At 43.7% G+C, this 17,128-nt stretch overlaps 1 protein-coding gene across 1 annotated transcript in view; it reads left to right on the forward strand.

Annotated features, from left to right (window-relative positions):
* The window catches only part of FAAP20 (FA core complex associated protein 20), a 90,588-nt gene that overhangs the window by 3,192 nt on the left and 70,268 nt on the right, over window positions 1-17,128 (forward strand). Inside the window, exon 2 of the mRNA XM_089684355.1 lies at window positions 642-764. Coding sequence (XP_089540481.1) covers window positions 652-764 — 113 coding nt within the window. The 5' untranslated portion in view covers window positions 642-651. The remainder of the gene's footprint in view (window positions 1-641; window positions 765-17,128) is intronic.

Consider the following 17,128-nt stretch of genomic DNA (forward strand, 5'->3'; position numbering starts at 1 on the left):
GTGATAGCGCTGAAAGCTAAAAATTGCCCTGGTCAGGAAGGGGTAAAAGTGTCCGGACAGGAAGTGGTTAAGCAAGTGGTTAAACTCGGTTGTGCCAAGTTACCATAATGAGTGTACATACAAAGTATTCTCTTTTACATTGGCCTTGTGTCCTATCCATTACCTTGTGGTCCTGCCATTTACATAAGTATGGCCTTCGTTCTGCTTCCAGCCTGACAACGCTATTCAAATGGCTTGTTACACCTGCATTGTTGGAACCCAGAAGCTGCACCATGTCATTATCTCCTCAATAGCACTTTGTACCTCAGGTGAGTCCTGCAGTGCTCATGCAGAAATCGCTCTGTGGATAGCACATGCTGCTCCAACTCCCCATCTCCTTACTGTGTTTTGCAGAGAGCATTAAAGCAACATTCGACCCCCAGTTTGACAGCTAGCGGGGGATCTTCTCTCCCCTGCTAGCTGTCAAATTTACAAAAAAATTAAAAATGGCTGTGCGGGGTTCCGCCTACTCACTTCACTTATTCACAGTGTTTTGTGAATGAGAAACTACAAGTCCCGACAGCTTAGCGGCTGTCTTTTTATAGTTCTCAACTACCACTGCGCTGTGGAGCGTCCTAAGGTCTCCCGTTTCTGCTTTGCAGCTTGTGCACAATGACTGAGGAGAGAACAGCAAAGCTGAAGCTGAAGAGGAAGAAGTGTTTAACTACAGTTCAGGATGCACAGGAGACAGAGATCAAGCTGCGGTCACTGTCAGCAGTGGACATGTAAGTTTTATTATTTTTTTAAAATGTTTTTTTTATAGTTGAGCACTAAATTGCATGCAACGCTGGCTATGCACTCATCATTGGTGGAACTTTAACATATATGTACAACCTCACCTTATAATACAACCCATACAGTTTAAAATAGAAATGAAAGGTAAAACATTTGTGTATAGAAATAAGACATTTTATACATAACTTTTCCCCCTTTTTTTTTATAAATGATCACGTACCCTCTATTCTTAGCTGCATGGAGAGGTTAGGGCTGAGAATCAGCAGTACATTGATCTTCCCAATGAAAGGATGTGGTGGTGGGGCTGTCAGGACAAGTCTGATCATTGGAGGAGAGCAGCCTGAGTTCCCAGCAGAGCTAGAGAACTGATCACGCTGTGCTTGGTGTGGTCAGTTTTTATTGAGAAAGCGGGATTGGCAGGAACACCACAAAGGAGGCAATACAATCAGTACAGGATACTTTTTCATACAAATACATGGTACAACAGGCACATATCAGGAATCTGAAATGTTGGGTTTTCGTATTCTTTAATCTGCATCAATCTGATGTAGTTGAAAGCGCCAACGTTTCCAGCAATTTTGAGTTCTCAGAAAACCGATTCTTGAGTCTTTGATTCTGCATCCTAAAGATTTCCAACTCCTTCATCCATCTGAATATGTTCTTCAAAAATTTATAAACATTTATAGATAAATATAAATATTAGAAGCACCATTATTTCAGCCTGTAAATCCTTTACAACACACTGGTCAGCTTGGATAGGGCTGACACAGTGATCCACTTCTCCCAATCTGTTAAGAGAACTCCAGTAAATCGCCACCATTTTAATCCATTTATGGTTTCATTAAAAATCATTGGGTATTTTTTTTTAATAGGGTTGGCTAAGGTGCCTGAATTTGTATTTGCGACATCCTGTAAGGTTAGCCTCCATAGGTAGGAAACACAAACACAGAGGCTTCCTGAAAGCATCTAGCCACTTCTGCACTGTGTGCTCTGCAATGCTTCAGGAAGAAACGTCATCGGTTGAAGCAGGTGGTACTGATTCAGGTCTGGTAAGAGGAACAGTAGTGGGTTTCTCCTCCTTACTGGGTCTAGGGAGGGATGTGCAGTCTTCTCCTTTTCTGTAGGGCTCAGTTTGCCATAGTATTCTTTTGTATGGCATATGGCTGTTTTTGTTTTTTTGTTTTTTTTTGGTGGCAGCACCTGGGTGCTCTCTTCCTGGAAAGGGGATGCTGGGCAAATTGTCATTTGTTACCTTTACTTGCAGGCTCCACCCAAAGTAAATAAACCTGGGGGAAAGAAAAGCCCTTCTTGGAAAACTGGAGCATGCCCCCTCGTAAATCCTGTCATTAGTCCGCAAGGAGTCTGTGGTTGTTTGCAAGGAACTCCTGTCAGGGGTTAAGGAGGATATTTCAGCACTTAGAGTGATGTTATCAGTTTTCAGGCTCCCCAATCAAGGTAATGAAACCTACAAAGATGGAGCAGATTCCTTAGAGGAGCTAAGTGAGACAGCTGATAGAGAATCAAATTCCTCCAGATACAAGCTTTTACTTGACCATAAGTGAAATAAACCTGCACCAAAAGAAAAATGATATAATCTAAATATAAATGCCGCTGTTCATGAAAGGAAAAGCCAATCAAATATAAATGTGAAAACTCCACAGCGCAAAAAAAAACTATTATATAAAACAACTAAATAATAAAAAATAATATGTGCAAAAAAGTCCCAAATTTATAAGTGTGCTCCAATCCCAGAAATGGTGTGCAACAAAATCTTCAAAAAGTGTTCACACCATCTGTGATTGGCAATCCAATCCCCACTCACCAGATGGTGTTGACTCTTTGCTGGTATGGCTAAAGAGTCGAGCTATAAAGATGGGGTGCATTCTCCCCAGATAAATCTGTGCTTGATATCCTCCAAAAGCGATCCCCTCGTTTAGATGGCAATAAAAAACAAAGAACACAAATAGTGCAATACTGCATAAACTCTTTATTACTTAAAATTGTTGCCCTTAATGCACTCGCATGGTATAAATTGTATTCACGTTTCTATATAAATAAGTTTCTGAGGCTCACAATCATGACACAACTTCATATAAATTCCTCCTTTTACAAGTGGACTAGCAGTAGGTGACCTAAAATCAATATCCCCTCAAGGAAAGCAGGAAGTGACTCCAGAGCGCCACAAACCAGCGTGTGCTCCATTCACTGGATGTGACGTCACATCCACCGAAACTGGAAATACGTTGACGCGTTTCGCCCCTCCAGGGCATTATCAAAGACCTTCTAAAAGGAGGAATTTCTATTAAGTTGTGTTGTGATTGTGAGCCTCAGAAGCTTATTTATATAGAAGTGTGAATACAGTTTATACCATGTGAGTGCATTAAGGGCAACAATTTTAAGTAATAAAGAGTTTATGCAGTATTGCACTATTTGTGTTCTTTATTTGTTTTTCATTGCCATCTAAACCTGGGGGTCGCTTTTGGAGGATATCAAGCACAGATTTATCTGGGGAGGATGCACCCCATCTTAATAGCTTGTTGGACTCTTTAGTCAGACCAGCAAAAGGTCCACCCCATCTGGTGAGTGGGGCTTGGATTGTCAATCACGAATGGTGTGAGCACTTTTTGAAGATTTTGTTGAGCACTATTTCTGGGATTGAAGCACACTTATAAATTTGGGACTTTCTTTTTGGACTTTTTTGCACATATGATTTTTTTATGTAATTGTTTTATATAATAGTTTTTTTTTTTGCGCTGTGGAGTTTTTACAAGCTTTTACTTGAGGATGTGGATGTTCTGTTAAGTATGATCTATGACTCTTTGGATAGTCAGAAGGAGCAGGTTTCCCTGTCCCTTTATGATAAAATGTACCAAACTCTGAAGTATGAGAAGGGAAGAGTTTTCCCGGTGCATAGCACTCTATCAGAATCCATTAAAAAGGAATGGCTTGATACAGAAAAAAATGGATATTTCCCCAAAAGCTTGTAGCAGAGGTTTACGTTAAAGTGAAGCTTCACCTAAAAGGGAGTGTTCAGCTTTACGGACCGCTCCTCGCTCCCCATTAAGGATTGGCACCTTTGGGGGGTGGGGGGGAGCGGGTACCCGAATTTTACAGGTACTCGCTTCCACTTCTGGTCTGATCGCTTAGGCGATCGGAAACAGAAGGTGTCCTACCTCCCTGTAGTCTTTTGGAAAACGTGACAGGTCCCAGAAGACTATAGGACCATTTAGAATGTGCAGTGCTACTCGTGCATGCGCAGTAGGTACCCTGCTGTGAAGCCGCAAGCTATCACAGCCGGGTGCCCACACTGAAGATTCCGGCCTCCTGGAATACAGGACGGCAGGTGAAACGGGCTGCGGGGGACACACCACGGGACCGAGGGACAGGTAAGTGGCTGTTTTTTAAAGGTCAGGAGCTACAGTTTTTGTAGCTGCTGACTTTTATTTTTTGACAGAGTGAGTGGAACTACTCTTTAAGGCTCCATGCACACTGGGCGTTTAAAGTTTGCTGGTAAAGTTAGCTATGTAAAGTAACGTTAAAAATGTGAGTTTTTCAGCGGTTTTTTTTTTAGCGGTTTTGCATTGGCATCTAGCGGTGTTTTGCTGTTTTTTTTTTTTACATTTGCGTTTTTTAGCGGTTTACCAATATTTTTTTTTTTTGCTCAAAAAAAACGTCCAAAAACTCAGGTTTGCTGAGTTTTTCAGCATTACAGCGTTTTTTACAGCTTAAAAAACGCCATACTCACATAGGGAGGGGCGGGATCTGGGGGCCCCCTTGTTAAAAGGGGCCTCCAGATTCTGACAAGCCCCCTGCCCGCAGACTTCCACAACCATCGGCCAGGGTTTTAGGGAAGAGGCCCCTGTCCCCATCAACATGGGAACAAGGTTCTTTGGTGGACCCCGCTCCAAAGCATCCCCCAAAGTTGAGGGCATGTGGCCTGGTATGGTTCATACCCCTTTTCTGACCTGCCGGGTTGCATGCTTGGAGATAAGGGTCTGGTATGGATTATGGGGGGGGACCATGGGAGTTTTGCCATGGGAGTTCCCCTCAAAATCCATACGAGACGCCGTTGTTTTTATTTATTATGGTGCCGGTTTTTAAATGTAATTACCACTTTTTTTTTTTTTTTTTCCTTCACTATAGCTTAGAAATTCATCTGTCACTTTCCCCCAGCTAAAAGAAAGAACGTTTTCTTTTTAGTTTATTTCCCCGAGTTAAGAGAAACCATGTTTCCTTTTAGTTTCTTAAAAGAAACTAAGTTTCTTTTAAAAAAAAAAAAAAAAAAAGCCGGCAGGTGTTCCAATCACCTCCATGGTCACATGTGTATAAAATCAAGTACCTAGGCATGCAGACATGCTTCGCCGTTACTGGACTCTAGAGCAGTGGAGACGTGTTCTCTAGAGTGACAAATCACGCTTCTCTGGCAATCCGATGGATGTGCAAATAAGAACAAACAGTTCACCAACCTTGCCCATTACCAAATATTTTATTAAAATAAGATATGTACTCACAAACATAGCAGTATAAAAAGCGTGTAGTATCCAAGAGTGGATCACAGGAAATAAAGTAGCGTGCGAATCCCACAGACAGGGAGACTCTTTTGAAAGGCTGATGCGTTTCGAAGGGAGATCGTCTTGATTTTCTTTTATCTGATGGACGTGTCTGGGTTTGGCGTTTGCCACGAGAATGGTACTTGCCTGATTGCATTGTGCCAAGTGTAAAGTTTGGTGGAGCTGGGATTATGGTGTGGGGTTCCATTTCAGGGGTGGGGCTTGGCACCGTAGTTCCAGGTGCTTGATTTTATATACCTGTGACTGTGGAGGTGATTGGAATACCTGAATCCAATGATTTGGAGGGGTGTTGGAATATTTTCTGCAATATAGTGTATATTTAGGTAATAGGAGGTGGGTGTGGTTTTCTTTTGGCTTCCCAGAGAGGAAGCAGTGCCCTTATTAGAAGTGAAAAAGAATTCCAATACCAGTCTATCTATGTCTGGTAAGGCAGACAGCCAAAAAGGGTTCAGATTCCATATACGTGTAGGGGGGATTAGTAAAAGGCATATGAGTGACACAGTAGGGAGCATGATCTGAAAGCATGCAAGGGCAGAAGCCAGCAGCCTGTAATCTAGGTACAAGGGACTGGGAAAGTAAAATGTCAATTCATGCCAGATTTCGGATCCTCAAAAAAGTGAACCCTGACTTCTCCCATTACACGGAGGCGGGCTGGATACAGCTTAGCATATTTAATATGGTGTACTCCAAAGGTGCCTCTTAAAGTATTACTAAACCCAGGACCCTGCATTTACTATAGCTGGTCTCCTACACAGACCATGAAAATGCAATTATTTTAGGAATTATAAACCTGTAAATACCTTTTTATCATCAGCAGTTAGAGCAGTCTGTAGGAGAACACTTGTAGGAGGAAATTTAATTCTCCCCTATGAGTCTGCAGGACCCCTGACCCTCTGTCTGTAAAGTGCTGATTGGCCCTGTGCTGATCACATGCACTCTCCCAAGATGATCAAAAAAACTCTCTAGCAATACACATCAAACTGAGCATGTGCAGTTTGCCTCCAAGCCTCTGTTCTATCAGGAGATATATTAGGGACAGTAGAAGAATTGAGGATCAGAGAAGACAGGATCAAACATCATTTATACACAATGGGGAGGATTAAACCCTTAGTTCCACAGTGAGTATAACAAGCATACATATGCAGACTGATTTTACTGTTGTGGGTTTAGTAACACTTTAACCACCTCGATACAGGGCACTTTTACCCCCTTCCTGCCCAGACCAATGTTCAGCTTTCAGCGCTCTGACACTTTGAATAATTACTCAGTCATGCAACACTGTACCCAAATAAATTTTTTGTCCTTTTTTCACACAAATAGAGCTTTCTTTTCATGGTATTGAATTAGCACTGGGTTTTTATTTTTTTGTGCGCTGTAAATTAAAAAGACTGAAAAAATGTGAAAACAAAACGCATTTTTCTTTGTTTCTGTTATACAATTTTGCAAATAAGTAATTTTTCTTCATAAATTTGAGTCAAATGTATACTGCTGCATTGCTTTGGTAAAAATAATCCCAATCAGTGTGTATTATTTGGTCTGTGTGGAAGTTATGCAGGCCCTAGATGGGGAGAAAACCGGACTTTTTTAACAAGAAAACGAAAAATCAGTCATTCAATAGGCCGACGTTACCACCAACAGTAAAACAAATCGGACGATTTTCTTCCGGTCTACGGCCGGCATTTAATTACTTCTGTCCCTGCAGAGAGCCCCGCTATTATATTTAACATTAAAAAGTATTGCGGTTGCAACATTGTATCTATTTGTATCCATTTTGGATACAGTTGGGTTTTTCTTTTGGATACAAATAGATACATTGTTGCAACCACAATACTTTTTAATGTCAAATATAATAGCGGACTGGAATTCTTTTTCTCCTTCTTCTTCTTCTCCTCCTCCTCCTCCTCCTCCTCCTCCTCCTCCTCCTCCCCCCTCCTCCTCCTCCTCTCCTCCTCCCCCCTCCTCCTCCTCCTCTCCGCTCCTCCTCCTCCTCCTCCGCTCCTCCTCCCCCCCCTCCGCTCCTCCTCCCCCCCCTCCGCTCCTCCTCCCCCCCCTCCGCTCCTCCTCCCCCCCCTCCGCTCCTCCTCCCCCTCCTCCGCTCCTCCTCCTCCTCCTCCGCTCCTCCTCCCCCTCCTCCCTCCTCCTCCTCCTCCCTCTCCCTTTCCTCCTCCTCCTCCTCCCTCTCCCTTTCCTCCTCCTCCTCCTCCTCCTCCCTCTCCTTCCTCCTTTCCTCCTCCTCCTCCTCCCTTCTCCCCTTTCCTCCTCCTCCTCCTCCCCTCTCCCTTTCCTCCTCCTCCTCCTCCCTCCTCCTCCCTCTCCCTTTCCTCCTCCTCCTCCTCCTCCCTCTCCTCCTCCTCCCTCTCCCTTTCCTCCTCCTCCCTCTCCCTTTCCTCCTCCTCCTCCTCCCTCTCCCTTTCCTCCTCCTCCTCCTCCTTCTCCCTTTCCTCCTCCTCCTCCTCCTTCTCCCTTTCCTCCTCCTCCTCCTCCTTCTCCCTCTCCCTTTCCTCCTCCTCCTCCTCCTTCTCCCTCTCCCTTTCCTCCTCCTCCTCCTCCTTCTCCCTCTCCCTTTCCTCCTCCTCCTCCTCCTTCTCCCTCTCCCTTTCCTCCTCCTCCTCCTCCTTCTCCCTCTCCCTTTCCTCCTCCTCCTCCTCCTTCTCCCTCTCCCTTTCCTCCTCCTCCTCCTCCTTCTCCCTCTCCCTTTCCTCCTCCTCCTCCTCCTTCTCCCTCTCCCTTTCCTCCTCCTCCTCCTCCTTCTCCCTCTCCCTTTCCTCCTCCTCCTCCTCCTTCTCCCTCTCCCTTTCCTCCTCCTCCTCCTCCTTCTCCCTCTCCCTTTCCTCCTCCTCCTCCTCCTTCTCCCTCTCCCTTTCCTCCTCCTCCTCCTCCTTCTCCCTCTCCCTTTCCTCCTCCTCCTCCTCCTTCTCCCTCTCCCTTTCCTCCTCCTCCTCCTCCTTCTCCCTCTCCCTTTCCTCCTCCTCCTCCTCCTTCTCCCTCTCCCTTTCCTCCTCCTCCTCCTCCTTCTCCCTCTCCCTTTCCTCCTCCTCCTCCTTCTCCCTTTCTTCTTCCTCCTCCTTCTCCCTCTCCCTCTCCTCCTCCTCCCTCTCCCTCTCCTCCTCCCTCTTCCAGGTCACGGCTCATGCGCAAATTTTTTTTATCGGTAAAAAGATCGGTCAATTTGCCCATCATTGCTGCGAAGATCGGCAAAATCGGCCGAACTTTTTCCAACTGTACCGACCAAAAAAATCTGGCAAAATCCAGACATTAACCCATTAACAGTGCGAACATTGGCCGTTTTTTTTTTTTTTTTTTGCCTATTTTCGACCCAACTATGGCCTGCATTAGTCTACAATCTATGGTACAAATCATTGAAAATTGAACACACCTGATCAAACCTGATGTACTGATGGCTAATTTCTTGAGACACTAATGCAGGCCATAGATGGGGAGAAAACCAGGCTGATTTTTCTTTAAAAAACCAAAGAATCGGTTGTTCAATCGGCCGACGTTACCAGGAATGGTAAAAAAAATCGGCCGATTTTCATCCCGTCTACAGCCGGCAAAAAGTGTCTCTGCAGAGAGCTCTGCTATTTCTTTGCAAGTTCTTTGACATTTATAGCGGCTGCAACATTGTATCTGTTTGTATCCATTTTGGATACAGATGTTTTTATTCAGAAACAAATAGATACATTGTTGCAGCCGCTATAAATGTCAAAGAACTGTCAAAGAAATAGCGGAGCTCTCTGCAGGGACACTTTTTGCCGGACTGGAATTCTTTTTCCTCCTCCTCCTCCTCCCATTTTTGAAGGCCCTGGAGCACCAAGACAATGGAATTACCCACAAAGCGACCCCATTTTGGAAAGCAAATACCCCAATGTATATTCTACAAAGCATAATGAGTCTTTTGAACATGTCATTTTTTTTCCACACGGTTTCAGAACATGTGGAAGAAAATGAAAATGTATTTTTTTTTTTTTTTTTTTTACACTAAGTTGTCCATTTCTAAGATATTTCTAACACATAGCATGTACATACCAAACATTACACCCCAAAATACATTCTGCTACTCTTCTTGAGTATGGGAATACCACATGTATAAGACTTTTCACATCCTGGTCACATACAGAGGCAAGTACATACAGAGGCAAGACATACATCCATGTAGGACCTACAGGCGTTCTGGAGGAATAAATTACACATCTCATTTCCTGACTACCTATCACAATTTTGAAGGCCCTGGAGCACAAGGACAATGGAAATACCCTTGGATGCCCTGCCTATCTTGTGGGAGTGCTGTGACAGATATTGAGCACTGGTAAACTGTGACAGATCTGGATTTGACCCTGGTAGGCCATGACAGATGTTGATTACTGGTACAGAAGTGGATGAGCACTGGTACACTGTGACGGATGGGGATCACTGGTACACTGTGACGGATGGGGATCACTGGTACACTGTGGTGGATGTGGATCACTGATACTGTGTGACAGATGTGGATCACGGGTACTGTGACAGAGTGATGTGTGGGCGATGTGCTTGTGTATACACGCTGATCGGCTCTGCTTCTCACTCACGGGCTCTGTGTGGGGAGAGGTGTTCAATTAAATGGCGGCTTTGTTGACGTCACATGATGGCTGTGATTAAACACAGTGATCAGAAGGGTCAATCAGAGGGCCCTTCTGCCGGGCGGTGTTGCGCTGTGTACAAGGGACACAGGCACACCGAGAGCGCGCAGTTTCTGAAGGACGTTCCTGAACGTCCACTCAGGGCGGTGAAGCTCCCACCTGACCGTTTATGTGCAGTGGGAAGCGGTTAAGGTTTGATAATAAAACTTGGAAGTTAGTTTCTGTGCAGAGCTGCACCAGATATTGCACTCTGCAGTTTTAGTAAATAACCCCCTAATTGCAAGATATCCTTCTTTGTGATCTTCACCACACTTGATGACGACATGTTGAAACAGGTAGGTCGGGATTTGTTTGGAATGAAGTTATTCTGTTCTAATGTGCCTGCTCCCAGTTTGTCACTTGCGGCTGAAGCTGGCAATGCTGTTGAGAGCATAAGCACTTTTCCTTGGTGTCGGGATATAGACAGACTATTATGTACGTGTATTACCTTGTTTTTATTCCCCAAAATAATTTTTTTACACTAGTAGCACCCCCCCCTCTTTATTTCCTTTTCCTTTATATGGTCTCTGAGGAAAAAGAAAAATGTTTTCATATTGTGTTGACGATGGTATGAAACAAGGTTAATCCCGTGGAGTCTGGAAAAGAGTTGATTGTTTTATATTGAGCAAAGCCTGTTGGGATTTTTGTTCTGGTGAGTGAAGCAGGTGGTGGGCATCGGGTGTAAGGAAGATCACAAAAAAGGATATCTTGTTTGGACATTTTAGCCTGGGCTCACACTGATGCAGTGCAGAATCCGCACCGGTTTCTGTGCGAATTCTGCACTGAACATAATCGCATCCCGGTGAAGCGAATCGCTGCAGGTGTCTGTTAACAGCCCGAAATTGGGTTGCAAAACATGGTGCGATGTATACAAACAGATCGCATGGGTGTAAATACCCATGTGATCTGATTCCAGTGCAGACAAATAAAAGGAGCTTGCACCTTTTTGTTGTGGATGCGGTGAGATTTGAGCCATACAAAATGTATGGCTCGCATTGCACCACACAGAATTCGCATGTGATTTGCACAGGAATGCAGTGCGGTTCCGTGCGAATCACATGCAATATGCCACAACACAGAAGTGTCAACCCAGGCTTATTTGGGTATATTTTTGTGCTTTGTGGGTGTTTTACACACTTTATTTGCACAAGATTGCACTGGACTTTTTTCTTTAATAGGAATTATGAAATGTGGACATTGATTATATTATTTGCTTGATATGAACTGTTTTGCAGTCCTTAAATCATAGATATTGCATATATATTGTAATGTGGTTAGCAGTTTTGTCCTTTGCCCATAGTTTGTTGTATTTATTTGAGCATTTGGCAGTACAGTCACAGACACTGAGATTTGAATGAATATACAGTTGTGCTCAAAAGTTTGCAGAATTCGTAAAAATATGACTGATCATGACAAAAAATGTCTTTTATTTAAAGGAGAAGTTCACCTTTCATAACACGTTACACCCATATTCAGGGTGTCACATGTTATATATGGACCAGCCCCTGCTTCTCCTCTTTGACAGCTAGTGGGCATCTTTGGGCTGCGTCACTCATTCACAGTCCTTTCTGATTGAGAAAACTGCAAGTCCCGACAGCCTTTGCGGCTGTGAGCACTGTGGTAGTTAATTGATTCTTACTGTCAGTATATCTGCTTACCTCTACATTCCTTACTGACAGGTCTGCAGGAGTCCTGCAGGGCACCAGTGATCTGCTGGTGCAATGCTTTACATGCTCCCAAAACAAAAAATAATAAATTCACTTTTTTTTTTTTTTACCTGCAAAAATGTGTATTTACTTCTTTTTGTAGAAAGGTTAACTTTATCCTTTTAATATCCATTTAAGGATAGTGATCATATAAAGCCATTTATTATCACATAGTTGTTTGTAGGGATGCACCAATACCCGACAGTACTTTCAGGCAAGTACTCATCGATACCGATTACCGATACTATGTGGTGCAATTTGCGTCGATACAAAATGTATTGATGCAAATTGGACTGCAAAAAATAGCATGCAATTTGAACAGGAAAGTGATTCCTGTCCAAATTGCATGCAGTTTCCCTACTGGTCCTGTGTGTACCCTCACAGGACTGTCACAGGAGTGGTGCAGGGACGTTTCACACAGTGGAGAGTGGACCTGTGGGATATATACTATGGAATCAGATGCTCCATATTCTCAGTGGTAGGTGAGGAGAGAAAGCTGTATGGATTTGAAATCTCCGCCACTTTCTCTCCTCTCCTTGCAAGGATGACAGTTTGGGCTAGAGGGCTTTTGATTGGTCAGCACCATCACATGTACAGTGCTGACCAATCAGATGCCATCTAGCCCGTACTGTCATCACTACAAGGAGAGGAGAGAAAGCAGCTTCACATAGCGAGTTGGCTGTCTGGGTTGTGGGCCACATTCATAACAACATACAGTAAAACCAAAAAGAAACCCAAAACAGTTGCTGCTATTCGTGACCAACAATGTAAGACAATTAGACATATAATTCCCAGTACCCAAGTTCCCAACCCCCCCTCAGACATCCATAAATGAGGCTCCAAGACGGGCACAAATAATGCAGAGAGGTCAGGTGTCAGTAGCTGTTTAGGGTTCTGCTAACCATTTCGCTCAGACTCTGTCATATTTTTTAGGGCACCCTCTGTGCAGATAAGTATCTTTTGTACCAGGGTAAAATGGCATTAACCTGCTGTTTCCAGAACGTGGGGGAGGGAGGATCCCGCTTTTTCCAACACAGAGTGATGGTTTTTCTGGCATAAAACAGTAAATGACCCAAAAGCATCCTGTCCGCCAACCCAGGAACTAGGTCCTCCACTAAACCTAACAAATAGACTCTGGGGAATGGGGTTAAAGGAATATCCACCATAAGGTTGACAATAGACATTATCTGCATCCAGGAAGTAGCAATTGCTGGACCGGTCCAAAAAATATGTATAAAGTCCCTGAGTGTGCGGCCACAATGCCAGCACTCTGGAGAAGAAGATTCATTTATTGCAACCTGTAAGGGCTAAGGTGGGCCCTATGGACAATTTTAAATTGTTTGAGGCAGTCTCTCAAGTACACCAGTATTTTAAAGGGAAATTCCCATACATCATCCCAATCCTCATAATAGTATCTTGGAGAGTATAAAGGATAAGATCTGGATTGAAGACCAAGAGCCACACATCCAGTCAGTCTCACATTCTGGCCACGCCCCCCTTGGCTGCTTTTTTAATCATAATAACAGAAATCATCCAAGTGGTACTGATCGAATATTTACATACCCTGGAATGTTTGGCCTTGGTACAGACACACACAGGTTACGATGGCATTTAAAGTTAAATGTCCCATTTATGTAGCTTTTTAAATTGCTGTTAGTGTCAGTGAGATTGTTAGCTCTCATGTGGATGCCCTGAGCAGGCTAGATACTGAGCCATGGGGAGCAGAAAATAACTCAAAACACCTGTGTAGATGGAAAAAGATATCCAAAGCCATAAATATGTCAGTCAGTACTGTTCAATCACTTATTAAGATGTGGGAAATTCAGGCATCTCTTGATACCAAGCCAAAGTCAGGTAGACCAAGAAAGATTGCAGTCACAACTGGCAGAATTATTATTTGGGATACAAAGAAAACTCACAGGTAACCTCAAGAGAAACAAACGGGCCGCTTTGGAAAAGAAGTTGTGTTGTTTTTAAGGCGCAAAATACAATGATACTTGAACAAAAATGAGCTGCATGATCGAGTTGACAGAAAGAAGCCTTTACTGCCCCATTGCCACAAAAAAGCCAGGTTACAATATGCCCGACAACACCTTGAAACACCTCACAGTCTCCTGACCTTATGATGACCTGATGAGTTCACCCGTTTTTAGGGTGGAACATGTAACATGTTCCCGATTTTGCAGCCACCACTCACTGTGACAGCAGTACGGGGAGAAGTTCCCCATACTAGCTGTCACTTTTTAAAAACCGCATGGCCTTGCGGGGCTTCATCCACACGGCCATGCCATTCATTTACAGTGTTCTGTGAATGAATGGACTAAAAGTCCTGACAGCCTTAAAGGCTGTCGGTTAGTAGATCTCAATGTACTACCACAGCAATGTGAACACTGTGGTAGTTTGATTCATCCTGTAAGAAGTATTCTCTTGCATGTATGGGATGTATGAGCAAGCAGATACTGACAGGTCTGCAGGAGACCTGCATGGCATCAGCGATCTGCTGATAACTGGTGCAATGCTTTACAGGCTCAGAATACAAAAAAGAATAAATGCTAATTTTTTTTACCTGCAAAAAAATGTGCATTTATTATTTTTTGTAGAAAAGTAAACTTTTCCTTTAATATTATTGAGCCACTCTGGAGACATCTCAAATGTAGGGTTCATGCAAGATAACAAAAGACTTTGCATGACCTGGAGGCATTTTGCCAAGGCAAATGGGCAGCGATACCACCTGTAAGAATTTGGGGCCTCATAGACCACTATTAAAAAAAAGACTACACTCTGTCATTGATGCTAAGGGGGCAATACACAATATTAACCACTTGCCTACCGGGCACTTGTACCCCCTTCTTTACCAGGCCAATTTTCATCTTTCAGCGCTGTCGCACTTTGACAATTGTGCGGTCATGCAAGATTGTACCCATATGAAATTTTTATCTTTTTTTTCTCATAAATAGAGCTTTCTTTTGGTGGTATTTAATTGCCGCTGGGCACTTTACTTTTTGTGCTATAAACAAAAAAAGTGCAAAAAATTTGAAAAAAAAAAGTTTCTTTGTTTCTATTATAAAATTTTTCAAACAGGTAATTTTTCACCTTCACTGATGTGCGTTGGTGAGGCAGCACTGATGGGCACTAATAGGCGGCATTGATAGGTGACACTGATGGGCACGAATAGGCAGCACTGATGGGCACTGATAGGCAACACTGGGCACTGATAGGCGGCACTGATAGGCGGCACTAATGAGGTGGCACAGATAGGCGGCACTAATGAGGTGTCACGGATAGATGGCACTGATAGGTGGCATTGACTGGTGGGCACAGGTGGGTGGCACTGGGCACAGGTGGGTGGCACAGGTGGGTGGCACTGCTGGGCACAGGTGGGTGGCACCGATCATCAGGGCACCGATCATCAGGGCACCGATCATCAGGGCACTGATGATCGGTGCTGATCCCTGCTCTGACAACTGCTGGTTCTCGGCAGTACTTTCCTCACGCTTTGACAGCATGAGGAAAGTGCAGCTGAGAACTGGCAATTGCATTTCCTGGTGATCAGTGTGTCATTGGACACGGCTGATCACATGGTAAAAGGCTGCTGTGATTGGCCTTTTACCACAGCACGTGATCAGCTGTGTCCATAGGATACAGTGATCACGGAGATCGCCGGGGGCGCACAGGGGAGCGCGTTCTGGGAAGACGTCATACGACGCCCTCCCAGAACTGGCCGGCCGCAGTGTAGCCATCATTCGGCTATCTGCGGTTGGCAAGTAGTTAAGAGAGGTATGCAGACTTTTGAACAGGGGTCATTTCATGTTTCCTTGTTGCCATGTTTTGTTTTTCGATTGTTCCATTCTGTTATGACTGTTGAATATGAATCCCATAAGAAATAAAAGAAATGTTTTGCCTGCTCACTCATGTGTTCTTTAAAAATAGTACTGTATATTACCACTTTTCCAACGGTATGCAAACGTTTGAGCACAACTGTGTATGTATAGGTGAAAGAGCCATAAACAGCTTTGTTACTCATAAGTGCTGCACTGGCTTCAAGCACTGTATGTACTGCGTGTGGCTTCAGCTACATACAGTGCTGGGTTCCATCTCTCACTAACTGTTTTGTTGCAGGTGTGAGACGGGAAGTCTGTCTCACAGCCAGAACCCAGTACTGTATACTGTATGTAGCTGAAGATATGGCTTTGATAAATGTATGCTTTTAAAGTAACCTTGTTTTATTGTTGCACATAGAATTCATTGTATATTTTTTAGATGTATTGCGGTACAAAGTCCCATGAGAGGGTGTAGTTGACAGATACACTAAATGCAGCATAGGGATGTTGGCAATCATAGCCTTCTAGAGACCCACTATTTATATCAGATGTAACCTTCACAATGCCTCACTGATAGGTAAGGTAAGTCTGCTGTCATTTGTTAATATACAGTGCATACTAGCACATTGTGACATAAACCAACTGGGGGCACACAGTAATTAAAAAAAACAAAAAAAAAACAGTGTTTAATACCACTTTAAGAACGCATCTAGGTCACCAGATATCTAGACAAGAAAGGATTCATCTCCCCCACAACTGTTTGCAAATGTCCAAAGGACTATTCAGATTCTTCAAGTTACAGTTGGGTTAATAACCTTCCAAAAGTCTACCCTTCAGCCTTCCTTTTCTTCTGAAATACCTAGGCCTCATCCTAGATGAAGATGTTTTTTTCTTTTTTGTTTTTTTTCTTCTGGCTAAAAAAGCTTCTCTAAGTTCTTGTGCTCTAACCTTACAATCCACGAAAAATCCCACTGTAAGATTCTCCATGAAAACATAGGCCGCTGAATTGCCTCATTCGCGGCTGTTCAATTTTGTGAAGTTCCACTCAAGGCCCTTCCAACACAACATTCTGTTGTCCTGGAACAAACACACATAACATGTCTCCAGTCAAGTATGGAACTCCCTAGCTTAGTCGATTACCAATCCAGCCTTGGAAATGGGTAAGTCCTTTCTCCCACCCTCATGGAAGGTGGTAACAACAGAAACCAACCTAGCAGGCTGAGGAGTGTTTCAATTTCTTACAGTTCAGGGAATTTGAATCTGTTACCCAGGAAAGCAAAGCTCCCTGTTAACATCTTCAATCTCAGAGCAATAAAATTGGCTATGCACAACTGGACCCTTCTTGTCCAGGAGCAAACACTCTCGGTGCAGGCAGACAATGCCATGAAAGTGGGCTATATCAATCATTGTGAATAACCAGTAGTCGGGCAGCGTTGAAAGAAGTAAGTCTGATCATCATCTGAGCAGAAAAGTACTTCCAGCAGTCTCTGCTGTCCATATCTTGGGAATGAACAATTTGGAAGGAGAATTTCTAAGTCATCACTGCCTGGACCAAGGGGAATTACCCTTTCATCCCCACACCTTCATTCACCTATATCAGG

This window comes from Staurois parvus, unplaced genomic scaffold (genome assembly GCF_062004578.1).
Source record: "Staurois parvus isolate SC_StPar_1 unplaced genomic scaffold, SC_StPar_1.0 ptg000346l, whole genome shotgun sequence".
NCBI classification, from domain to species: Eukaryota; Metazoa; Chordata; class Amphibia; order Anura; family Ranidae; genus Staurois; species Staurois parvus.